Source organism: Carassius gibelio, chromosome A14, assembly GCF_023724105.1.
Source record: "Carassius gibelio isolate Cgi1373 ecotype wild population from Czech Republic chromosome A14, carGib1.2-hapl.c, whole genome shotgun sequence".
Classification (NCBI taxonomy): Eukaryota; Metazoa; Chordata; class Actinopteri; order Cypriniformes; family Cyprinidae; genus Carassius; species Carassius gibelio.
The window spans coordinates 4,445,855-4,472,618 of NC_068384.1; the positions used below are offsets into that span (position 1 = coordinate 4,445,855).

At 35.8% G+C, this 26,764-nt stretch overlaps 1 protein-coding gene across 5 annotated transcripts in view; it reads right to left on the reverse strand.

Moving 5' to 3' along the window:
- The window catches only part of LOC128027306 (probable E3 ubiquitin-protein ligase MID2), a 79,792-nt gene that overhangs the window by 24,415 nt on the left and 28,613 nt on the right, over positions 1 to 26,764 (reverse strand). For 2 of the 5 annotated variants that reach the window (XM_052614769.1, XM_052614770.1), the window contains exons 3-4: positions 9,118 to 9,183; positions 7,554 to 7,649 (exon numbers count right to left, since the gene is read on the reverse strand). In XM_052614769.1, the coding sequence (XP_052470729.1) occupies positions 7,554 to 7,649; positions 9,118 to 9,183 (162 nt within the window). The remainder of the gene's footprint in view (positions 1 to 7,553; positions 7,650 to 9,117; positions 9,184 to 26,764) is intronic. The other 3 variants (XM_052614772.1, XM_052614774.1, XM_052614771.1) reach the window with 2 other exon arrangements.

Here is a 26,764-nt window from a genome sequence, read left to right on the forward strand (position 1 = left end):
ATTGCGGGAATTTACAAAAACTGCGGTTTGATGAAAAAGAGAAAAAAAGGTGATCCCCCCAACACCCTGTTCTCACTAGGCTACTACCTTACCGTAAAGAGTCATTACTTATGACTTACTATGATAAGCAAGCATACTAAATCACATAATATTTAAGTTCTCATTCTGTTTTATTTCAATTCAGACCTTAATTAACACATGGCTCAAACTTACAAAACATTGAGTCAAACAAGTTCTCTAGCTTTACAAAAGGAATATCCAAACTCTTCTGTAAAAATGAATAAATAAAATATTTAAAAAAATTCTGTTTTACAGGAATTGCAAAGTGCAACATCTTACTGCAACGTAAAATATTTTACATACTACTAATATACTTACAACTGTAAGGTTTTGGTACTATTCTGTAACAAAAAAGTGCAATCTTACAACTGTAGAGGTGCATCAACTTCTGAATGAAACTACAACAGTTCACTGTAAAAGGAAAACTAACTTCGTAGCCTCTAACACTGGCCTATCATTCGCCATCCTCATCCTCATCCCTCTCTCAAAATAATTTGCCCCCCATGGCATGTAACACACCGGGTAACTGCTTCGCGCGGTCTTTTGCGCTTATTTTTGTTGGCAGATGAGAATGACGCGGGCTTCACAGATGATGTTCACATCACGTAATTTACGTCACTTCATAAGGTTCACATTGGGAAATAATGGCGATTTACTTGTGTGAAGTAAACGCAACATTTTTCAACTTTCTGCTAAGATATATGTGACTTTTTTTGCAACTAAAATACAGGGAGTATGAAATCATGCTACCCCCGCATATTTTGCTTCCTGAAATCGGCAATTTATGCGGCCAAAGTGCGGCGTATTTGAAAAAATGCGACCCCCGCATAAATATGCGGCTTTTGGCTGATTATGCATTGAATCAGGCGATCGCATAATCGCGTTTTTCTGGAGGGACTGATAAATGGTAAGTCTTTAGGAAAGCAAACTTCTCTCTCACTATCTACCACCATCTCAGAGCACTTTGGCTCAGTGGACGAGTGCAATGATGGATGACCCCTGCTGTTAATCTGTTCCTAATTACACCTCTTAACACATCATCCTTCCAGGGATTAAATACATTCCCATAGCTTTCCTAGGGACTATAAAGAACTCTTCTGGGGTTGGTATGAATGTGATGTGTGACCCTATTTTACTGTAGCGCCCACACCCTACCGGTCTAACCTAAGTCAGCAATGACCCTGAAGGCTGACTCACTTGGCACTTTGGCAGATTCATGCTGACACCTTTAAAATGTGGTGCTGTGCACAGACGTTTTGTCCACACAATAGGCCGTTTGGATTGGATTAATGTTTATTGGACACTTAAAACATGAACAGGTGATTTAGTCTGCACTCCCTTACAAACACTCAGCTGAATCTTTAAAAGAGTTAAACATGGATTTTATATAAAAAACTTTTTATAGTTAAAGCTGGTAACTGAAATGTTGTAGTTTTTAGGTGCCAAAATCTAAGTTTGCAAAATAGTTTCAAAGGAGCAAGTCAGGGTATTCAAAACTACATTTACAATACATAAAAGTAATGAAATGTTTATGCAGTTTCTAGCTTGCTCCATAGGGACAATTTTCAATGAAACTTAGTGCCTTTGCGACGCAGGGCATATAATAAACTAGACTTGCATTTCCCGAAGGAATAACCAGTGATTGAAATAAGAAAAAGAAAGAAATAGTATTGAAGTATTATGATGGTTCAAAAAGTCATAAATATGGACAAAGAAAGCTTAATATGATAAAATGGATAGTAATACACTATACTAAAGGAAAAATAGATATAAGAAAGAAGACCAGTTACAATTTCAGTATACAAATATTACAATAATGTTCCTGTAGCTCAAGTGGTAGAGCATTTCATTAGCAAGCGCAAGGTTTGGGGTTTGAATCCAAGGGAACACATGTTAGGAAAATATTGTTAGCTTGAATGCAATGTAAGTCGCTGCTAAATGCATTAATTTAAATTTATCTCCTTAGATGGATATTGAACATTCTAGATCAGAGGTAAACAATCTGGCTTCTGGAGGGCCACTGTCCAGTAAAATTTAGAAAATTTTATATAAAATTATATATATATATATATATATATATATATATATATATATATATATATATATATATATATATATATATATATATATATTTAATGCAACTGACGCAGGGGCAGAGCTAGGTTTGACCACCCCCAGAATTGCATTTACAAAACTAGATGCAGACCGTCTTTACGACCACATCAAATGGGATACTTTTCAGACATGCACTCCAACTTCACCTCAGCACCAGGTGCTAGTCAGAAAAGTTGCAGGTGAGGAGGGACCTTCAGTAGAAGAACCACAGTGAACTGCGGTCAGATGAGATGATGTCAGGCCATGTGTCAGTAAAAATTAATTTTCCTGTCTTGTCAGCCGTTATACTCTTCTCATAGCGCGAGCTCTTAAATTGCAAGCACAAATGCAGTGGCGCGTGCAGTATAATTTCAGATTAAAGTGCAAATGAAACTACAACTATGAAATGTCGTAGTTATTTATCATCAGTTAAGTCATGAAATTTCCAAAAAGTCGATTAAAGCTGTCCTCAAACTCCGTCAACTAATATCTGATTTAATTCGTCAGCTCATTAGTACAGACTTTAAGTTAAGGTCAGAAAAGTTAAAGATTTGTGAGAAAATACTATGCGTGTCAGATCTGCATCATCTTCAGCAGCAGCAGCAGCTCTTAAAACCACCAAAATAACTTAATAACCCAACTCCGGTGATGTCTGGTAATCAAAGAAAAAAAGAGGAAATCAATAATGATATTCAATTATACTATATTCAACTATAGTCACATTAAATATTACATTTATTGTAATGGGTTTAAGTGAAGATTTTTGAAGTTAAATTGTTAACTTTTAAAGTCTACTAAATGTAAAAATTGATAGCTCTCAGTTATACTGTAATGTTGAATGGCATTAAATTTAAATTTTATATATATATATTAGGGCCGGGACTTTAACGCGTTAATTGAGATTAATTAATTACACAAAAAAAAATTCCCGCATTTTTAATAACTTATTTTTGCACCGCGGAACGTTTCTCACTGGATGAGTTTCGGCGGACCGATTATACAGAAGCACCATCTAGCGTTCGGATATCACTGCAGCACATCGAGCCTCAAGGATCACCTCAATGCAAAACATATAGCAGCTAGCGTGGACTTTACACTTTATGTTGAACTATGTATTATTTTGTTGGTGCAACAGTTTATGTTGAACTCTTTATTGTTTTGGCCAAGGTTATTGAGAGTTGGACTTAGTATGTTATGGCCTCTGAAGCAACAGAGAGATGTTTTCTAATAGTCAGTGTTTCCAGTGTTCTGAATGTAATTGACAGTATTGTGTTTTACTTAAAAAAAAAAAAAAAAAAAAAAAAAAACACTTTACAGAAGGTTCCAGCACCTATAAGCTTCCTGAATTGCACTGGTCTGCTAGACTTGGTTGAACAAAAATAAACAATATTTTGTTGCTTAAGCTTATGTATTCAGTCATTATTCAATGGTATACTATAAATCCATGTGAAAAAAATTACTTCTCACTGTTCTCAGGTCAAATATTTATATGCGATTAAAATGCGATTAATTTCGATTAATTAATTACAAAGCCTCTAATTAATTAGATTAAATTTTTTAATCAAGTCCTGGCCCTAATATATATATATATATATATATATATATATATATATATATATATATATATATATATATATATATATATATATATATATATATATATATATAGCATTATATTGTATTCAAGTATATAATACTGCATAAACTTAGTATTATTATAGTATATATTTTAAAATATATTAAAGAATTATATTATATAATATAAATTGTAAGTTTGAAAAAAATAATGATAGACAAGTCCCAGGAAGGAACACTAACAGGGCGTGCTGGCCTCAAATGCCTAAACTCCACCCCACGCAATGTGCTATGCAGTGTTGAGTGAACCAATGAAAGTGAATTGTGATAGTTAGAAGACTAAATACTAATACTAATATGTTTTTATCATGTATAATTCTACCAGAACTAGTAATATAAACTATATAAATAAAAAATCTATTTATATATTGCACATTTAATAGAAACAGACTCAAAAAATTAGCAATTTATTTTTCAGATTAAGCCCATATGCTAGTGTGCGCTGCATGTAATGACTGCGAGAGACTCATTATTGACAAGGCTCATCAGTTCCTGACCTTTAGCTCTTCATATTGCCACATCTTTAATCTGCTAATCCACAGGGCGGGAAAGACACTGGAAGCTATAAAAAGGTTGTTAATGAGCTCCAGTGGTTCGCTTTGGGTACATAAACAATCTAAGTGCTGTTGAACAGATGCCACTGAACAGAAGTCTGTTTTTTGTGGCAGCTCTGATTACTGTGTATCTTGCCCGTATGCTGACAGATGGGGCAGGTCTGAGTGCTCTAAGAGCACGGCTGTACAAGACGCTCCTATGGGGCCTGCCTCATTGCTGAAGAGTCCAAGTGGCCCTGTTAAAAATGGATGAGGGAGAGGCATATGCATCACAGCATGGCAGCCCTCACCACATTGCTGCACACATGTCCACTCGGTGGAACAGCAACACAACAAAGCAGCCCTTTGCACGCAGGGCTAATAACCCACAGTGGCCCAGAGAGCGAACCTGGAATGTCAAAGAAGGGAGTGATGGACTCCAGGCCTCAAATCACCAAAGGTAAAAATGGAAATTCCCAACTGAAAGTGCAAAGTTCATGCACTTGTGAGTTATTTATACATGGGTTCTCTCAGGACATTTCCTCCACTGTTAGTAGTGACACTTTTGTCTAATTGAATCTAGTGAAAACTTTGCTATGGACACTATTTTTCACATAACGCTTACAAAGACCCCTGTAAACATCGCTGCAGATGTTCTTCTGAAGCTACACGAATGCCGAAGGATCTTTTTGATGTGTATTTTCATCTGGAAGATGCCATTTGTGAAGAGTTTGCATCTGCAATACATTGCATTCATTCATTGTCGAATGTTAGCATGATATTCAAGCAGATATTTCACTATAGAGGGTGTGAATCTGCTTTTAGACATTTATCAAATATTTGCAAATGGGACCCTTAAAATAGAAAGTGATGCATTCCAGATGATGCAATCGTTGACAAACATGTTAATGGCTCATACCCAGCTATATAGTACGGAGGAAAGAGAATATTAATGGTATGAGTTCAAGTTTTACACTCGTTTTAACATCTAAGTGTGAAAGACACAATAACAACTAATAACCGCTGCTTAACTTGAATGAACCACATCAAACCCCAGACTAATCCAGCCTTACTCCCATACATGTGCTGGCCTGAAAAATGATTGACAGGCTGAAAGCACCCCAAAGTCCTCTGTAAACTGGTCTTTAGAGCACATTTATGTTCTAGCGATAACATCCGAGGCATAATAGTAAGTACCACAGAAGAAAATTTAGATTATTCCCCTTTTTGAGTCTAAATTGGGCCACATAAATGAACATACAATGGACACAATACCAGACCAAGACCAAGAAGACCAACAATACAGAGGGTTTAAAGAGAGCCATTAACAATTCCTCACTTGCCTGACTTCTTTCTCCCGTAAACACAAAAGAAGATATTTTGAATAATGTTTAATTATTATTATTTTTTTTCATTTAATATAAGTCAATGGCGAAAAAACAAAACAAAACAAAACAGAACAGAACAAATAAAATACAAATACAATAAAATGGCATTACACTGGACTGAAACAACGGTTAATAAATAACATTTTTAATGTTTGGTTAAATTCCTAATTTTTGTTCTAATCTCCAAATCAGAAATGTGAAATCTGTATTTTTGTTTTATTTACTTAAACCATTCTATTATTTTGTTTGTTTTTTTGATTCACTCTTTTAACAGGGATGACAGGTCTGAACTTCTACTGACCCTCCCACCTTACTTCAAGCACATAAATGCACTTTATCATGATTACAAGTATGAAAATCAAAATACTGTCATCTAACTGGCTGCTTGAGGATAAAACCTGATGCACATTTTTCGTTCTTGACAGTTTTGTGCTTACAGTGGAGGACCAAAGTTTTTGGGTCAAACCTTCAGCATTTAATCTCGAAGACAATTAATTTGCAATTTGCAATTGTAATTAAGTGTCCCTGAAATCTGGCTTACTTATCATTATCACACCTCATGCATCTGGTCCTCAATAATTTACTGTGGCTTTCAAATAAACATGACATAGAGGGCCTGACCGTAAAGAGGCGTTCGGTGACTGACAAGCTGTTCAGTGAACATTCTTACACATTTCCGATTTGAATAATTGATCTAGATTTTAATAATGAAGGAGAAAATGGAATGGAATGCAGTTAAAAATGTATTTATTTATTTTGGATTGGTTTAACCATTTTAAATCACCTTGAGGGTGTTCAACTCAATATAATATATGTAGCTGGGGATTTACTGCAGAAAGCTGTTTTTAAATGCTTTAAAATGAATGGCCTTCACCACACTGACTCTCTCAGCTGAGGAGTGAGCTACATTCATAGAGTGCTCAGAGCAGCTGGTGGTATGCAGAAGTTTTCTATGTGCAGTTCAGCTGAGGTTAAAGACGTGCTACGCATGTAATCCCCTCAGGGTTCAACAAGACGGATTCAGCTAATGAAGTAACAATGCCTTGTCACCTGCTTTTTTCCCTCAAACAGCAAGGACAACCATCCTGACAGAGTCATTAAAAAGGATGCTCGCATGTGTATTTCCCTTGTGCCTGATGTCTTAGTGCTGATCTTGAGTCATATTTGGAGTAACCACAACTCGCTCAGCCGATGTTCAAGGTGACATTATGCAAAGGCCTAAATATATCCCTGGAGACTTGTTTGTCGTGCCTTTAATAAGCTCTGATTTAAAGATAAAAGGCTACTAACGGACTTTCAAAAGGACTGTTTACCGTGTGTGCATAAATATGTCACATCACTACCAAGCTGTGCTAGTCTCTTTTATTCACAAGAACAGCATTTACCAATCTGCATTCTTATTGATACACTCGTGGAGGCTTTTCTAGCCTTTGGTTCAGCAGAAAATGAATGTCAATGTAGAACTCGAGCCAATACAAGCCATGCAAAAGCTGCCTATACAGCTTATAGGCAGCTTACATGCCTAAAAAAAAACAAAAACAAAAAACACCTTCATTGGCACTTGAGGAAGGCACAAAGGTCTAAAAACATTCATGCACATATCAATATAACTGCAACAATTATATGCAAACTAGAAATATCAAATATACATTATTCTTTACATTTTTTAATTGCATCCCTGGAACAGCCTTGAAACTCTAACAAACATTTGTAGCTCAAAAGGGGCAACAGACATTGAATGCAACCTAATTTGTTTGAGGAAAACATCTGAACATGGATTTGAAAGTATATTATGAGGAAGTTTGACGATGAAGAATATAATGATACATTTGCTCGGACTCACCTCCACCTGTTGACAAATCTGGATGAGTTTGGCCATCTGGTTCTCTAGCTCACTGTTCCTCTTCACCAGATTGGTTAAGTTATTCTCCAAGGTCTGCTGTTGGAATGGCAGAGACATGGCATTTAGACAGAATTAATCACTCTTATTCTGCCTGACATAGACAAGCTTTTTTCCATTCATCCCATCAAGATATTATAAACACAAAACTAAAACAAAACAAAAGTCACAATACAGATTTTTCGGGGGACACCAAATCAGCATATTAGAATGATTTTTGAAGGATAATGTCACAATGAAGTCTTAAGTAATGAATGGCATCACAATTACATTTGAAAATAAACTAAAATAGAAAACAACTGTTTTCAACTGTAATGATATATTTGTTTTGATCAAATAAATCAATGGAAGTGAACAACCCAATTAGAATATATGAATTTTGTGCCATTAAAATGATTAAAACAACAACATATAGGTTTGGAACAATTATTTTTGGTTGAACTTCCCCCTTCAATATAAATACACTCCAAAACAAAGACGGCTACATTTGGAATTTAAAACTATCACATAATACATCTGCTTTCAAGGGACTAAAACGTATTTTAACTTATTGACTTATTTGAGGGCAGCAGACTATTTTTCCCACTGATCCTGATCTGTTTTTTGTTTTTTTTCATGAATTAAAGAAAAACACTGCGGATGATAATGTTAGTGTAGGTGCGCATGGATAAATGATACAGAGTCCACAGAGATCCCACAAAGACGGATTAGATTCAAAACAAGCAACTAACAGCAAATTAGTTCCACATCACAACCACTAATCGTCACTAACGAGAAACTGTGTGCGCTGGGCTGAGACTTTAACACTGGGGGGAGGGTGTCCTAATTCATGAGCTCTAGTGTACACTTTGCACAAACTAAATTAAAGTTTAATAAATGGTTTAAGGTCAGAAATTGTTAGTTTAGGTCACTGTGAGACAAACCGCTTACATTTTGTAGCTCATGTAAAAGGGATGATGTACTGTCCTATTTTATTGAGTAAGGGAGTTTAACACTACATACAAAATATATATGAGGATGTTGCATTTCACTGGATCACAATTGGGAGAGCCAGAGAAATGCGTAATTAGTTAAAAGAGTCGACATGCTTCACTAAAATACAAGTTTGAAAGATAAAGAGGGAAATCGTAGCGACAACGTAAAGAGAGCCGTCCCATCATGCTACATGAGCAGCTGTACGAAGTGATGACCCGCACAGCGGGAGACAGGAGAGAAAGATATGAACATGGTGCTGAGATGAACAGCTGATTTTAATGACATGAGAGGAAACAAAAAAGAAGCCCGAGCGGACTGAAAAGCATGCAGAAACGATGGGAACAACAACATCAGCATACAAAAGCGAGAACAGAGCCTTTATGTTCTCTTGTTTTGTGTTGTTGGCTATTCATGCATATGTGATGCAGCCTGACCCTGTCCACCTGCACGTCCCGCACCCCCCGTCTATGGCCTGAAATGCTGTCTTGCACACATCCAGTACGTAGATTGTAAAAGGGAGCCGGTGACTCACCGCGACGCTTGTCTTTGATGCCTCCATTACCGCTTCAGAAACTCTGGCAGGGCTCACTTGAAAAGCCTATGAACACACACACATACACACAGCCTTACTGGTCTGGCCCACTGATGGACGCAAGTATTATTGCCCCTGCTCTGTCCGGCGACTGGTTTACAGCCTCTTGCATGCTTTATCCCTCCTGCTCTGCTGGGTAAATGGGCTGGAAGCACCTCCGAACAGGTGAGGGTGTCTATGAAAGACTGCTTACTCTCCATGCCCTGATAGCTTGCTTTACTCGGGGGCTTCTTGCATCAGGCACGCTTGTTTGGGGTGTCAGCATTTTAAAATTCAAGCTCACCCAGCAAGGACAGATGGGGGTCATTAATTAAAGACTGAACAGTCAAGGATGATTTATAGATCAAAACCAAGTATCACCTCCCAGGAGACAGAAGACAAGCTGCCGGGGGTGAACGAGCTTTGAGCCCAATTGAGTGAGGAAGAGAGAGAGAGAAAGAGAGAGAGAGAGAGACTGATAATGAGAGGAAGGAAGGAAGGAAGGAAGGAAGGAAGGCAATGAATGACAGAAGGAAGGAAAGAAAGGAAGGAATAAAAGTCAGAAATAATGAAGGAATGAAGGAAGGAAGGAAGGAAGGAATGAAGGAACAAGGAAGGAAATAGAAGTAAATGAAAGAAAGAAAGAGAAGGAAGGAATTAGTGAGAAATAAAAAGAAAAGTATGGACGGCAGGAAGGAACGGTGAAAAAAATGGTAATGAAAGAAGAAAGAAAGAAAGAAAGAAAGAAAAGGAAAAAATAAACAGAAGGAAGGGAAAGAAAAAGAAAGGTATAAGGAAGAAAGGGAAAAAAATAATAACAGACAAACAAAGGACCTGACAAAAGAACAAACAAAGAGGAAAAAGGAAAGGAAAAGAAAGGGAAGGAGGGATGCTGAGAGAGAGAGAGAGAGATAGAGAGAGAGAGAGTGGAGTGGCCTCAGAACAGCGGACCTGGTGCGGTTTGGGCTGAACAAGTCTGAAGTACACGCTCATTAAAGCAGACACTAGACTTCAAAGACAAAGACACAGCCATGCAAGAGGAAGAGCAGAGAGAGAGAGAGAGAGACAGAGAGAGAGAGAGAGAGAGAGAGAGAGAGAGAGAGACAGAGAGAAACACATAAAAACTCTGCTCTATCTAATATGAAACAAACAGAGTGCTGCAGTACACAAAGTGACACTGTGGCATGACAAAGGAATAAAGCAAAGAGTGAGTGAGAGTGAATGATATGAAGGACTAACAATCTAGGCTGTGTTTCGGGTGAATTTATTACAGTTGAATTACATCTGCATATACTACTTATATTAGCAAACGCTTCACAAAAATAAATCAAATAACAGCTTGGATGTATCAAAAGAATCAAACTTGGTTGGAAAGCTCTTGTCCAAATGATTCACAGTTTGACTAGACCTTGTTATCAGATAAGAGATTAGCCCAGATACAGGGGGAAGGCGAGATGTACAAGATATTTGTTGAGTTGAGTTTGATGCTCACAAAGTAGGCGTTACACGCTTTAACAGGCGTGCGCCGCATCCATTAAGTTCTGGGTCAGAGCTACAACAACAACAAATCCTGAAAAAGATTTCCATCCCGAGGCGAGAAAACAGACTTCAAAGTGGGTGTGTTTAATTATTCTGTGATCCTCTCCACTTGTGTTTTTTCAGGGAACACGATGCGGAAACACAGCAACCACGCTAACAACGGGCGGTTGAGTGCGTGCATGTGTCAGCAACCAGAGCCTGCTGGGAAATGTCGCTTGCACCAGATAATATTCCAAACCAGCACTCTCCAGAGACTCGCAAACTCGGTCTAATGAGAAGCCACTGCTGTTTCTTACCAGCCTCCGTTCTTCTAATTAATTAGACAGTCATTTAATTCTGTCTACATTACCCTTGTTTGAAGCTTGTCTGGGGAGTGACATTAAGCTTTTAACACAGTGGAATGCACCCCCTTCTCTCCATCAAAAAGAAAAATAAATAAATCCCACAATGCTGTGTTTAAAGCTTTGACTCAGTCATGCCTATACTTCTAATACACATGAAAATGTACTGTTGAGGTTAGAAGGGGTAGGTGTTTTTTTCTGATCTTTCTAATCCTGAGTTTATATCTCACAATTCTGACTGTTTTCATAACTCTGAGTTAAAAAAAAAACAAATCACACAATTCAGACTTTTTTCTCGAAATCCTAAATTAAAATCTCGCAATTCTGACTTTTTTTTTTACATTTCCAAAAACCACTTAACATTGTAAAATATTTGGCTGACTTGTGTACTTTCATTATCCCAAATGTTTAAATACAGATAAATAAGCAATTTTAACTAGTGACATGGACCGTGTCGATAGTATCATTGTGTCGCCTGCCAATGACATCATAACCCCTCGAATTCTGGTTTTGTTTTGTAGAAAACATATGGAAACGCCAAAGACCTTTTGATATGTTGTGTGTTTTAATGGATCGGTGTCAACCGCACAGAGTAGCATTATAACAGAACTTTCAAATGTATCTAGTATTATAAAACAGCGCTGCTTTTTCCTCACATATGCACGACATACTGTATGCACGACTGAGGCATAATAAAAGCACCGCTGCGTTCAGCGGCTTTGTTTCACCTCGACGTCTTACAGCTTTCATCTCGCAATTCTGTCTTTTTTCATAATTCGGAGTTATCATCTTCCAATTATTATTTTTTCTTGTAATCCTGAGTTAACATCTCGCAGTTCTGACTTTTTTTTCCATAATTCTGAGTTAACATCTTGCAACATCGGCTTTTTCTCTTGTAATCCTGAGTAGCATCTAACAATTCTGACTTTTTTATTGTAATTTGAAGTTCACATTTTGCAATTATTACTTGTTTTTCTCAGAAATACAAGTTCATATCTCACAAATGCAGGTTTTCAACTAGTAATGGTGAGTTTAATTCTCACTTTTTTCATGCAATTCTGAGTTTACATCTTGCAATTCAGCTTTTATCAGCAAAAAGTCCGAATTGTGAGATATAAACTCAAAATTGTGAGATAAGTTGCAATTACCTTTCTAATTTTTATTTCATGGCTGTCTGAAATAAACTTCCATACTTCCCTAACCTCACATTATCTATCCGTCTACGTATTTCACCGGGAACAGATCATCAGCCTGAAGACCACAGACAGGAAGACATGAAACTCCACTGACTAATCAGCTTGAAGGTAAAAGGACGAGTGTCAGAGGAATTTGCTTGATCTCATGGGAAAGACAAATCCCTTGAGGGAAAATGTGCTTCATGCAAAACAACTTAATAGGAATGTGTTTGAGTTAATTACAGCCACGGAGGACATTAAACAGAGCCACCTCCGCTTGTCAGAGTCTGCAGGAACAGGGACACTTCAGCTTCTACCAGACATTAGTGAGGTTAATTCATTATATTTAATTTATAAACAATATCAAGGTTGAGCAGGATTAAAAAATATTCATTAAACATGACAAACAAGGCTCCGCAAAAAAGGGCAGTTTTATTTTTTGTGTTTACTAGCGTCTATGGCAGTGTTAATTTTGACACGAAATTTTAATTTAGTTTTAGTCTTAGTCTTTTGACTATAATTCTTTTTAGTTTTAGTCAAGTTTTAGTCATCTGATTTGTTTTAATTTTAGTCTTATTTTAGTCGACTAAAATTGCTTGGTATTTTAGTCGACTAAAATAAGACTAAAATCAATAACAGATTTACTAGACAATTTTTTACAGCTGGTATAGGAAACAAACTTAACCAAAATATATAAAACACAAATTCAACTTTATTTCAACACAACTGTGTCTTTATTTCGATTCAAAAGCTTTTATGCAGCAACAAACACTGTCATGATAATGTAAACAATAACTAGCTGCCAATTGACCATCAATAAAAGAAAAATTTAGATGTTAGGTCCAGGACCTTAAAGCTTACAGCTGAGCTGAACAATAAGTGCATACATTTAAAGTAAATATTTAATAAGTTGGCAGCTAGGTGGATAAAAAAGTAACAAGATTTTATAAGGTATTCATTTGTCTAGCAATATTGTATGTTTTAAATACTACAATATTGCTAGATTTGTATGTATAATGATAGGATGTGAACATTCATGTTTCACATGACTAATATAGAAATATTTGTGATATTGTCAACAAGTAGAACATTATAAAATATACTAAACATTAGTATTAATCAAATGTATTTATCATGATATTACGTATTAGTATTGTGCTCGCATCTAATTGGAAGAATGGGCTATTTTACAGTACTTTTCAGTTCGTAATATTTAATGCTACAACATCTACGCACTGCACTATTCCAATTTTGCTTAGCTCAATAAACAAAAGAACATCGTTGTGAAATTACATTTGAGAAAATGTCCGGGTGGCTCGTCTGTAAATGTCTTTTCAAATTGGTTGTGTTCTTGCCACGAATGAGCGCTCTGCGTGCTTTACACTTTGTTTTGTTTTGTTCGTCGTTAAACGTGAAGTGAGCTGTGGACATTTTGTCGCTCTTTTAGACAGTAGGGACTTTAAGCAACAGCTGCGAATGGAATGGCTACAGCGACCGGAAGTTTGCCGTCACACCGCTGTAGCCAAGAACGTAAAAGTCACTAAACAACGGTAAAACAGAACAGCGCAACGCAGCATTAATTCATTTATTGAGATCCAAAAAAATATATAATTTAAAAAAGCAAGAGAAGGATTGCTTTTGGCGTTAAATGACAATCTTTTGTCAGAAGAGGAGTTTTTAATATTGTATGATGTAAATAAGTCTAAAAACATAACATTTATTTACCTAACCTCTCACGTTGTAGCGACTCTGGCAAATCAGCTATTCTCCCGTAGTAGACCGTTAAATTAGAACGTCAGAAAGTAGCAGTTAAATTCGCGCAGGCGCAATACAACGCCAGAATGGCGTTGCCGTTCCACCAGAGGCTGTTGCTTAAAGTCCCTATCACCTCTTCGAATGCCGACTTCCCGGAAGCTCATAAAAACTGAAAACCTTCGCTTCAATAAGTCAGGCTCTGATTGGTTCTCTTCTCTCATGCAGTCTGTTCTGTTTTGCCGGTTCTTTTGCTCATTCCTCGCATCTCTCCCGTCTGCTGATTTGATTTTCGTCACAGTCTATTTTCGTCTCGTCCTTTATTCGTTGACGATAATGTCAATCAATTTAGTCATAGTTTTAGTCTCCATCAGTGCCTTCTATTTTAGTTTTCGTTTCGTTTTCGTCGGCAAAAATATATTCGTGACGAAAATAATGACGAAAATATTTAGTCAACGAAATTAACACTGGTCTATGGAAAGGTGGGAAATATTGAACTTCCCTTGTAAAAAAGATTTTGGGCAGTCCTGAGTTGATGGATGTGTATGATGGGGACAGACTATAAATCCATCAGTCAGAGGATATCAGACAGGTTTGTTATTTTGAGAACACATTTTAGAACACATAATGTTTTCATTTGCCATGCATCTGTTTTGAAAAGACTTAAATGTCTGGTAGCGTGTGATCCTCAGTTGCTTAGTACACAATACCCAGGTTTTCTGTGTAACCATAAAACAAAACAAAAAAAGCAGTAAGTGTATGATACCTAGTGTTTAAAATTCGGTTTAGATTTTAAAAGTCGCACAGTTTACGCTAGACTTAGCTTTGTATGCTTTTTTAGGTAAAGACCATTTACGTAAAATGTCACGTTTTTTTTTTAAATAGCTACACTTGCCAGAAAACTGCCAGAAAGAGAAGCTTATGGTTTTTTTAGTAAATCCATTATCTCCTCTTAATGCGTGCCTGGAAGGCCGATATTGGCATCTGCTTGAAAGAGGAGCATGGATGTCACAGTTAATGGCCGATGTGGGACAGGAGCAAACTCTGGGTCACCACAGTAGAGGTCACAGCGAAAAAAAAGACATGCAAAGCTGATGAAACTACATGAAAACAATGCATGGCAGAGGCTGTTACACAAAAAAGCCTGAGCCCTTGAGAGGCTCTAGAGGTTTCAGATGCAAAACGGAGCTTGCAGATTATTTATAGCTGCAAAACTTCTGAGACTGTTTTGGAAAGATACGGTCTCCTCCATTTGACTTTGAACCCTACCCGAACCCAACCCTGCATGCTCCCTGTAATCATAAGCCGAAGACAACTTTCAGCCTGACATCAGTCGTTGACAGGCAGCGTAACAAACCGTTTATTCAGAAAATTAATTTGCAGAAACAAGCCTTGGCTCATCTTCCAATGAGTTAAGTGCGATCAATTTGGACAAGCAAGGGAACGCTGAAGACTGACTCACGTGGCAGGTTGGTTAAATGGCTTTACATTTCATTTGTTGAACACAATTAATTGCTGTAGATTTACACGGGATACGAATGACATGGTGATCCACTTTGCCAAGTAAGACATGTTCCCTGATCAACATCTTTTGTAGTCCAAAAATATAGACTAAACCCAATCCCTACCTTCAAAATGAACTCTACCCATAATTTATTCCTAAAATCAGTGTGAAATGATAGCTGATTAACAAGGGTGTAGAAGCACCTAACCCTGATCGTAAGCATAAAACAGATATTTCCTGAAAAGTTATCCCTCAAATCTGATTGGTTGATAGGAATGTTGTTCCAGGATCAACAAAGATGTTGATCCAGGAACATGTTGTCCTTGGTGAAATCACTTTCAGCGATTCAATTGATCTGAAATAATGTGCTTGCTAATGTCGAATTGAGTGTTTTGATTGGCCTTGGGGTTCAGACTGGTCTCATTCTTCAGTTTAAAATATCACATGCCTCCTGAAGCACAAAACATTTGGCTGTAGATTGGTAAAGTGTACACAAGCGTGCACAGGTGCCCAACTTATATCAGCACCCAGGAATGCTGTACACAGCCTCCAGACTCTCATTAGACTTTGAAAAGTGGTGTTATGAAGTCAAGGTGAAAGAGGGTGGGTACAGAGCAGAGGTGGAGAGAAAGACAGCACTGTTGTGTATTCAACCCCATAAATTATGCCTGTGCTTGGAGAACAAAAACAAATCTACAACTGGTGCTATTGTGCGTTTTGTTGTTTTAGCTGATGGCGTACACCCTGGAGATATCGTGGATGCTGTAAATCATTTGACAGGGCCTCGAATGAACTAAATGAATTGTTCTCATTTAAGTTCTCATTGAAACTCACATCAATTCACGACAGTTCTTTCTTTTCTTTCAGGGTAATTCAGTTAATGTTAGACAACACTTATAGCTATTATGTCTTTCAGGTCCAAGGTAAAAGGTTTGAGTGCTCCTCGACTCATGGAGAGTGATGTTTTCTGGCATATCTATCATATATATTCCCTCTCTTGAAACAGCAAAGCATTCACTAAACGCCTGAAAAGCAGCTGAAAAACGAGCTGAAACAGTGCTGTGCCTTGAATATTTCCATTCACTGTCATTCTTTGCAGAATAAAACACACATCCTTTCTATGTAAATTGGGCTTGTAATAGTTTTGCACCATATTCGGACAAAAAAAAATGGTTGAAATTTGTTTGGCACCTATCTGAATGATGGCTGTGGGAAGCTTAGAACTTGTTTGGTTCAGGCAAGTTTGAGATAGTCATTTAGTACTTCTTTGAACATGAATTGGTCGATATTAATTTGTTTTTTTTTCAGACACTTCCCATAATCCACCTCCCTTTGAAACCTTCATGTTTGTAAGTTCTGCAGAGTAGGATATGCCAAGGGGAACTCTCAAAACAAACATGTCCTTCTCAACTGGAAATCCATAAACCCATAGATTAGCAATACCCGGATAAATAACTCAAACGCAAAGCGAAAGAAAACATGATTTCCCTCTGTTCAGGCAGAGCACATGGGGAGGCGTGTGCAGGGACTTGCCATTTGAAACATTCAATTGTGGATGAATGGTGAGTCACGCTGTCGCCCTTCATCAAAAGACCTTCTGTCCTTCTCCTACATGTTCTTCTACATCTCTCTCACTGTCCTATGAGTGCTGAGAAAGAGCAACGATGCCAACGGCCAGAGCAAGATTGTGTCAAATGTTGGCAAACTGAATAGCAGCAGTTTTATCCTGGATCCAACTGTACTGAAATCCCTAACATTTCTTCTACGTCTTTTCTTATTAATTTGCATAGCATTAAGACTCCGCTCAAATATTTTGAAGTCCATTTCAGCAAATTTTGGGTGTTTATTTATTTATATATTTTTTATAATGTTTATAACTATGTTTATGTTTTATATGTTTATAATGATAGTTAAAAATTGATAGCCTGAATGCACTGTAAGTCGCTTTGGATAAAAGGGTCTGCTAAATGCATACATTTAATTATTAATTTAATTTTTTAATTTATAACTTTCATGTACTTTATATTATTTAGGCAATAAGCTTTACAAATAAGTAAGCAAATATAGCAATTACAATATTTAAAATAAAGTGCTAAAATAATAATATCAAAATAATAATACAAAATCTTAAAAAAAATAATAATAACAACATTAATAATACTTATAATAATAAAGAAAAAATTATATTTAGTGACTACAATGCTTATTTCTAATATGACATTAAGCGATAAATGACTCAAGAAACTGGAAATGTATAAACACATTATAATACATACTTTCAGTCCCTCAAATATATTTAACATACAATAAAAACATACATAAAAACAGTAGAAACAAAAAGTAGATTTCTAACTACAATGCTTATTTCTCAGTTGAAGAAACCATATATTTTATAAATAAATATTAACTTATGCATACTATATATAGCCAAAAATACGCTGTATGGGTCAAAATTGTAGATTTTTCTTTTATGCCAAAAATCATTAGGATATTAAGTAAAGATCATGTTCCATGAAGATATTTTATACATTTCCTACCATAAGTATTTCAAAACTTACATTTTATTTAGTAATATGCATTGCTAAGAACTTTATTTGGACAACGTCAATATATTCAATTTCAATCTCACTATCAGATAACATTTTTCATTCTTTCACAAAATTGTGATATACTGTATGAGTACTTTTATCTGCTTTCCAAAACAGGCATTTATTAGGATCTTTGACACTGAATATCTACTAATGTTGATGACATATAACACATTACAACTGTTCTTTATCGCACAACATCTTGCAAGCATTTCACATGCATGTGAGTCTTAAAATTGCAACCTTTCCAATTACAGTCTAGTGTTCTTCTTAATATAAAAAAACATTGCAAAATTACCACAGTAAATCAAGACAGTTCTGTGCATGACCATCCATATATCTACATCTGCTTCTGGCAGTCTGTTTGCTGCTGCCTCCCTCAAGGAAAAAAATACATCATTTCTAAAGGCACACTAGCAGATGAATAAAGAGCTTCACTAAAAATTGCACGGACATCTCTTGATTCATCACAGCGATCCTGACAAAAAGATTTAAGAAGCAGCCACATCTAACACACTAAATCTGACCTCAGCAACAATATAATCTTTAGCTGAACTGGAAGGTGACTTGAAACACTGCCGGTCATTGCAGTTGTGAGCTGTACTCAGTGGGCTGTAGAATACAGAACAACTTCACACAGACACAGTTTCTCTGAAGTGTAAACATGTTTTCAAAGGCAGATAAAAAGTGTGTTGATGCCAAGAGTGGCAAGTGCTGCTTTCTTTAAGGGTTCACAGCAAAGACACAACCTAGTTCTCAAACCACAGGAGACCGAGATGGGCATTTGAGTTGCACAACAGGGACGACTGCAGTCTCACAGCAGCAACAGACACAGAAACTACTGCATCACCGCTCCAAACTACAGTTCTCAGTGTCTAATTGGCTACATAAGAGTGAAGAATCCCTTTGATGGGCCTTTGAAACACTCTGGATGCCTCGATGACTCTAAACACTCAGTCTCTATGCCACACAGCGCTTCATGAGATATTCTGTCAGAAATGTGTGATCTGGGTTTTAAAAACACAATGACGACAGATGCCGAGTCATGAAAGCCTCTGCAGAACATCCAAACCAATAGATGTTTGTCTATAATAAATACTATTGAGAAATGCTTGAGCTGGATGAATCACTGAGTAACAATCTCAGTTCCAACAATCTGTAGGTTGACTTTGTGAAAATCATACGAACCATGGCTCTGTTCTGCTTTCAAAATGTTGCATCAGTCGAAGCTTGACATTTTGTTGATTATGGGTACTGTACACAATTTCAACAGGTCTTGAAAGCACTGTAGTTTTAATATTATTTATTATTTATTTAAGTTAAGCATATTTTTAGGTTGAAACAACACTTTAATTCTTCTAATCTTGAATTTTAAATTGTAATAACTAATCGCAGCAATCTTATTTTTTTTTTTTTTTACAGTGTAGATGAAATGTTATTAAACATTGCTTAAAGTAAACAATGAGCTGTTCAATATGCTAAATGTATGGGTATGTACATTTAACAACAAATGGTACAAAACAAATATTAATGGAACTTCTTACATCTTGTCTATGAGGCAGTGCAGAAAAACTGGATTACTCTCATTATAATCAATGAAGCTGTCTACACAGCAAACGTAAGATTGCTTGCTTGTTGTGTAACAAGAAAGGCAGCAAGAGCAAAAACGTGTGGCTAATGTTATCAGTGCTGCTCTGCCGCAGCAGAAAGACGGCTACTTGAAACAAACTAGCATGTATACAAACACAATGTCTTTGTGTCAAGATATCGCTTCAGTCCAGTACTGCTCCACGCGGGCCATACACATTTTTAATATGTTAATAATATGCATGCTAATAAGCAACTAGTTAATAGTGAGAATTGGTCCCTATACTAAAGTGTTACCAAGTGCACCTATTACCTTTAATAAAATGTTCTGCAACAAAATAAACAATCCACAATTCAATGTTCCATTTTGTCTGATTTTCACAAAGCAATGTTGTGAGAATGAATATACTGGTCAAATCTGCTCTCTGCAGCCCATGTTCAGCCCATTTCAGCCCACTTCATTAAACTACTGCTGTACATCACGCACTCCAAGTGTCTCAAGTGGACACTGGCCATTGAAAAATATATTTTAACATTATTATTATTATTAATTGTTATAATAAGTTTTTTTTTCTTTAATTTAAAAAGATGCTAAATGAACACATTGCATTTTATTTATGATAAATCATTTTGAATACATTTTAAATGGTTATTTAATAATTATTTAAAGCAGAAATGTTTTCAGTTTATTTATAGCTATTTACATCGAATCTTACAGGACAGAGCATGAGACAGCACAGACCAGACTCACATCCACACTCCCCTGAGCGCAGCAGCTTTAATGTGTCACGACACACAAGCATGTAAACTACCCACCGTGCAACAGTTTCAAACTAAGCGTCCCATTTTGTGATTGGAGCAGGGAGACCAGACAAAGTTACAAGCGACTGTATGTTGTTCAAAGAGTGTTGTGAAATGTTTTTCAGAAGAGATTTTTTGGACTTAATACAAGCAAGACCCATATTTTACTGGACGTTTAATACCAAATATATGGGTTATGCTTCATCTTTAGTATTTTATGTATAAGAAATTACACAGTATATGTATTCATGCAGTACACAAACCCATTTGAGTGATTTCTACATAGATCTCTTATCTTGTGCAAACTGTCCAAAGAAACAATTACTTTATGGACATAAGTCCTCAAACATAATCATGTTCTAGTATGGATATTTTTTTATTTGGGATTACAATTCAAAGACATTTTCATAAAACAACATATTAATCTTTGTATATTCCACAAATAGTTGCTTAAGAATTTAGAAAATTGTTTATGTATGTGTATATAGATCGATAGATAGATAGATATGAACACATTTTTTTCTATTTCTTTATTTATTTTTATTATCATACAACTGTTTGATCTAAATTTACAGGATTGTTTAAATCATAATTTCCAATAAGGTTTCACATTTCTTTTTTTTTTTTTTTTTTCATAGTTTCACCTTTCATACCAATAAATCAGTGGTTAGTCCCTGACGGGGGGTAAATACAAAATCCCAATTCTGATTTACTTGTGCTGAAAATGTCACCGTGTACCTTGCTTTTCCATACTGATAGGGAAAGCATTTTTGGATCACATTTTGATGCAGAATACATAATTACGTAGACAGCGCAAACTATTTTTACCTCCTCTGGCTCTAATCTTCTAGAATAATTAGCATGCATGGCACGAGGCTTAACGCTCAAGTCAAGATAAACAGACTGTATGATGGGAAATAAGCTCACTGCTGGGATTCTCCTCTGTGTGGCAGCATGGCAGATTTGTTGGACCCCGGGCTCTTTGACACTGGCACCAGGGACAGCTGATAGGTGACATTTTTAACAGTCCATTAAGGATGGCTCTGGGAATAAAGCATGCATGAGGTGTCTGCTCTTTAGAGTGGGTTGAATAGGCAAAGAAAAAAATCTCAGAAAACCTGAGAATGAGAATTCGGTCTGGGACCCATGATATTTCTCATTTTCCAGACTCTTTCAAAAGCATGAAATGAGTAAGACTTGAGAGCCAGGCATGCTCCACAGACAAACAGTGCTAACTTAATATTTCCTCACTGAAGATAGAAAGTCTTATTTAAGTTTATTTATAGCAGTCCATTGCATAATAGAATGGGATATTTAAGCACATATCTGAAATTGAATAGTCCCTTCTCTATGTTTAAACAACAGAAGTGTGGACCAAAATGGACAATAATTAAAAAAATTAAAATAAAAACAGATGGCACATCCTGCACTACGCTGATTTTTGTCCTTTAACTAAATAAATAAATGTTGTTGAAATAAAAGCTGTGCTTTCTATTAATCAAGAATCCTGAAAAACGTATCAAAGTTGATTGAATCTCTCTCTCTCTCTCGCTTTCTCTCTCTAAAATATATTAAAATAGAAAAAAATGTAATCGTATTAATATTTTACACATCTTTTCATTCACTCAGCATTTCAAACTTGTTTTAAAAACTTGTAAATAATTTTACTGATCCCAAAATGTCTTTTTTATTTTATTTTATATTTTTACTAATATAAAAACAGTAGTCTTTTATCATTATTTTGTTATATATATATATATATATATATATATATATATTAAAAAAGGATTATCCCTTCAATATGCACAACATACTGTTAAAGAACGATAAAGCAGGGATTTTGTGGGGTCATTAAGTACATTCCATTTTGTCCGATGTTCACAGTGACCCTGATTGCTCTGTGATAAGATCCAGGCTGTCTGTCCTCATCCTGACTCACTGGCAGAAGTAGATATAAACTGAAGGGGAAGAATAGCTGGAGAGGGATCTTTTCATAGTCAATGAGTGTTCCAGGGCAGAAGAAGGAGGTTTGGGATTCCTCAGGGGCCGAGAAATGAGGAGAGAGGTCTCAGAAACACTGTAAATGTGCTCATGTTCTCACACTCCCTGCTCTTCTTCTCTTCTAGGACAGGCAGCATTCCTGGCAGCTGGACAACATGCTTCAGTCACACAGGATGAGCTGGAATGTCCACGGCCTGTCCTGATGGAGAATGGCTGCAGGAAATCCCTACCTTGGACTGTTTTCTGACATTTCAACTCTTGGCGGAAAAGCACCAAGCATCCCTAGCAGAGATAACGGATGACCCAGGTCAACACAGCTTTCAACTGCTGGGATCAGAATAGCTCAGATGGAAGTGGATGTGGAGCAATAAATGATTTTGGATCTTTGAAAACATGGCCGGAAAAGATAAAGACAAAGCATTTTTGTTTACAACAGATCCAAGCAGAACAGAGTAAAGAATGTATTAGAAACCGGACCAGATCCTGAGAAATGATGACTGACAAAGATGGAGGAATCCAGATAAATGTCACCACATCAAAGTCCGAACAAAACCAACTCTCAGTGAGGAAAACCACAGTAAGGTCTGCAGTACAGAATCAGGGAGAAAAAAAATAAAAATGCCAAAATTAAAAAACAAATTCTAATTCGTATCACTTTCTTTTACACTAAAGGAGAAGTCCTGAATAATAAACAGGTCAGTCTTTCTATATACAATTAAAATGAATGGGGATTATGGCTCTCAAGCTTCTCAAAAACATGTTTCAGGTCTTTCAAAAACAGATCATAAACATGGTCCATATAACTCGAGCACTGAAAGGAGAATGTGCTTTTGTATTTTTCAGTAGCTACTTTTAACAATAGCTTTTCCAGTAACAAGCTAATAATTTAACATGTAGTGAGACAAAATGCTACACTGACATTTTTAATTTTTTTTACAGCCAAACCATCTGAGGCAAAAAGCCAATGTACTGGCCCAAAATATTGACTCTGTTCAGTTCATTTTATTAAATCGATTCATTTAGATAATTTTCATTCATTTGAGAAAATAAATACAAATTAATCAATTGCATTATGTCAAAAAATAAATGCAGTATTCTGACAGCCTTGTGAGAGAGACTGAATCACAGTCTGATTTGTGAATGAATGAAAAGAAAGATTTGTTTTACTTTTGTTTTATCATTATCTTTGTTATTATTATCAGTATTTTTTTAATCATTTAAATTTATTTTATGATACTTTTTCATCCTTTTTCAAGTTTGAAAAGAAGAAAAACTTGTGTACAGCCAAGTTTAATTCAGAAATTGCCAATATATTTTACAAAAAATTACAAATAAACAAGTGTTATTGAGTTATTGATATTTTAACAGTATTTTCTTTGTAATCTTACATTTTTTAAGTGTAGCCTCAGTTACAATTCAGTGTCATTTAATGTATAAGAGGAACCAGGAGATACATTAAAACCCCTCTTTTTGTTGAACAGAAGACTGTGAGTCATATGGGTTTAGAAAGACATGTGGATGAGTTCATTTTGGGGTGAACTAATTCTTTAAAGATGACATTCCAAAGCAAAACATCTAGCGCAAATAACTTCACAGGACTTTGGAGTACAGCACCACAGTAGGCCAAATGAAGGTAGAACATGAGTGCAAGAGACTACATGAATTACTAATACATAAATCCCATTTCAAAGAGGGGCAAGACTGAATGGAATAATCTCCTAAAACCAGAGCCAGTACAGTTTTTAATCCCACTCTCTGAGCATTACTGATGGAAGATGATATACTGTATGTGGTGCTTTGCACTTCACACCACAGCACAAAGCAGAGAACCACTACATTAGCTTCCTGCATTCAAGAAACTCCTGAACCTGGAGACCAAAGTGGAGAGAGAAGGAGAATGTGGTTCACATTGTAAGGCTGATGACTCCACTTCACTGCTTTTAAAAGCTTTTCAGCTCCCGTCTGCATTAATTGTGTATGGGGAGAGCAGGGTTCAAAGCAGGGTTCAATAACAAGCCTCTATATTCATCTCTGATAACTTGTCACTATATCTCTTCACAGCATGCCCCATGCATTACGCACATGTGGCAATATTTGCATGTAACCATGTGCCAGGTATGTGTACGCCTGTACAGGAAAGAGAAAAAAAGCCCCTAAGAATGTCTCTGAATGCCTCCATACAGAAACAACTCTCTCTCTTGCTTCACTCGGTTCTCACGCAGCTGCACTCGGTCTGGCACACCTCCATACAGATGGGAGAGAAAAAGAAAAGAGACATGTTCCAAAAGGCAATAATAGCAGCAAAACCATTAAAACACACTTTACTATAATACATTAAGTCCGGGAGTAACTGACTAAAAGGAGAAAAGTGTCTAATTTAACTGTATTTTTCAGTAGCATGACAGTAGCTCAGCAGCTTTTAAAACAGAATAGCTTTTCTAGTAACAAGCTTCTTTTTAAAACATGTAGAAGTGCAGTACGACAAAACACTACATTACTATTTGTTTTTTTATAAATTGAACATTCAGCTTTACAGTCACGCTATCTGGGCTAAAGTATTCACCAATTCTTTTTATATTCAGATTCTATATTATTTTTAATTATATATATATATATATATATATATATATATATATATATATATATATATATATATATATATATATATATATACTATTCTGAAATATATATTATTGTATATATTTGCTACAAAAAATTATATATATATATATATATATATATATATATATATATATATATATATATACTATTCTGAAATATATATTATTGTATATATTTGCTACAAAAAATTATATATATATATATATATATATATATATATATATATATATATATATATATATATATATATATTAGGGCTGGGCAAGTTAACGCGTTTTTATCGCGTTAACGCATTAATTAATTAACGCCGACAATTAGTTTATCGCGCGTTAACGTACTTTTTATTTTGAAAGTCCGTTGCTCACTGCGTTTCACTACACATAGCTAGACTGTAATAAAACAACCGAATACAGTAGGCTACTGGCTGCTTGGGATGAGCTACAGCGCAAAACAGAAAATCATGTCCAGAGCCGAATTCCATCTGGTTGGAATGACTTGTATAAGCGACTCCTTCTTTTGTCTAAGTTCAATTTGTTTTGTTCTAATTCTGCAGCACTCGCTGCACTGTGCTTAAATGGCCAACAACCTTTCTGCATTTGGCCAGGACGTTGTCAAACGCGCTGTTGTGCAGAGATACTATGACAGAACACTGGAGACTGTGCGCGTTGCAGAGGGCGTGTTCAAAAAGCAGATGTCTCGCAGCAGCTATAATATTTCTTGCGCTATCTGTGCTAAGTGTGCTGACTTTATTTGAAATGTCCCACTGATGTGCAACAGGAATAAAATGTTTAGCGCACGTTTCAGCAAAATGTCTCTCTTTATCATCTCAATACAAATTTACTTAATTTTTATTTTATTTTATTTTTTTATTCTTTTATTATGTGTTTTCTTTCGCTGTCATTCTGTTGTACTGCGGATCTTCTGTCACGAAAACAAATTCATCCTCATATGTGTAAACATACCTGGCAATAAAGCTCATTCTGATTCTGATTCTGATCTGAAAATGTGAATGACCTTGTGTGTCTAAGCAACTGGCTAGGTGCAGATGAGTAAGTAAATGTAAAGTTGGAAGAATGGATAGGCTAAATGAAGTTAATTTTGTCCACTCAACCTGCATCACTGAAAGATTTTTTTGTTGTTGTTGTTTTTTGGACTGAGATTCTCAGTCTCTTAAAGGAGATTGATGTTGTTGCTCGGAAGGGGGCAGTTAAAATGTTATGATTAAGGTTCTGGACATAATTTATATATATATATAAAATTACACAATACACTACTTTTGATTTCATTATTGAATTTTGCGCATGCTGCGATTAATCGTGATTAATCGCAGAAAATCATGCGATTAATCGCGATTAAAATATTTAATCGTTGCCCAGCACTAATATATATATATATATATATATATATATATATATATATATATATATATATATATATTATTTTTTGTAGCAAATATATACAATAATATATATTTCAGAATAGTTTTCTAATATGTATTGCAATATGTTTGCTGAAATCATATACTATTTAAATCAAATGCTACTGTTTTTAAAGTTTTTTTTTGTGGTTATTTTAAATTAATCATTTTTTTATTATTATATCAAATGTTACTGCTAATCACTCCACTCTACCATTTTTGGGTAGTTATTTCAAATTAGTTTGTAAACAGTTACAAATATTATATATGCAAAATATGAA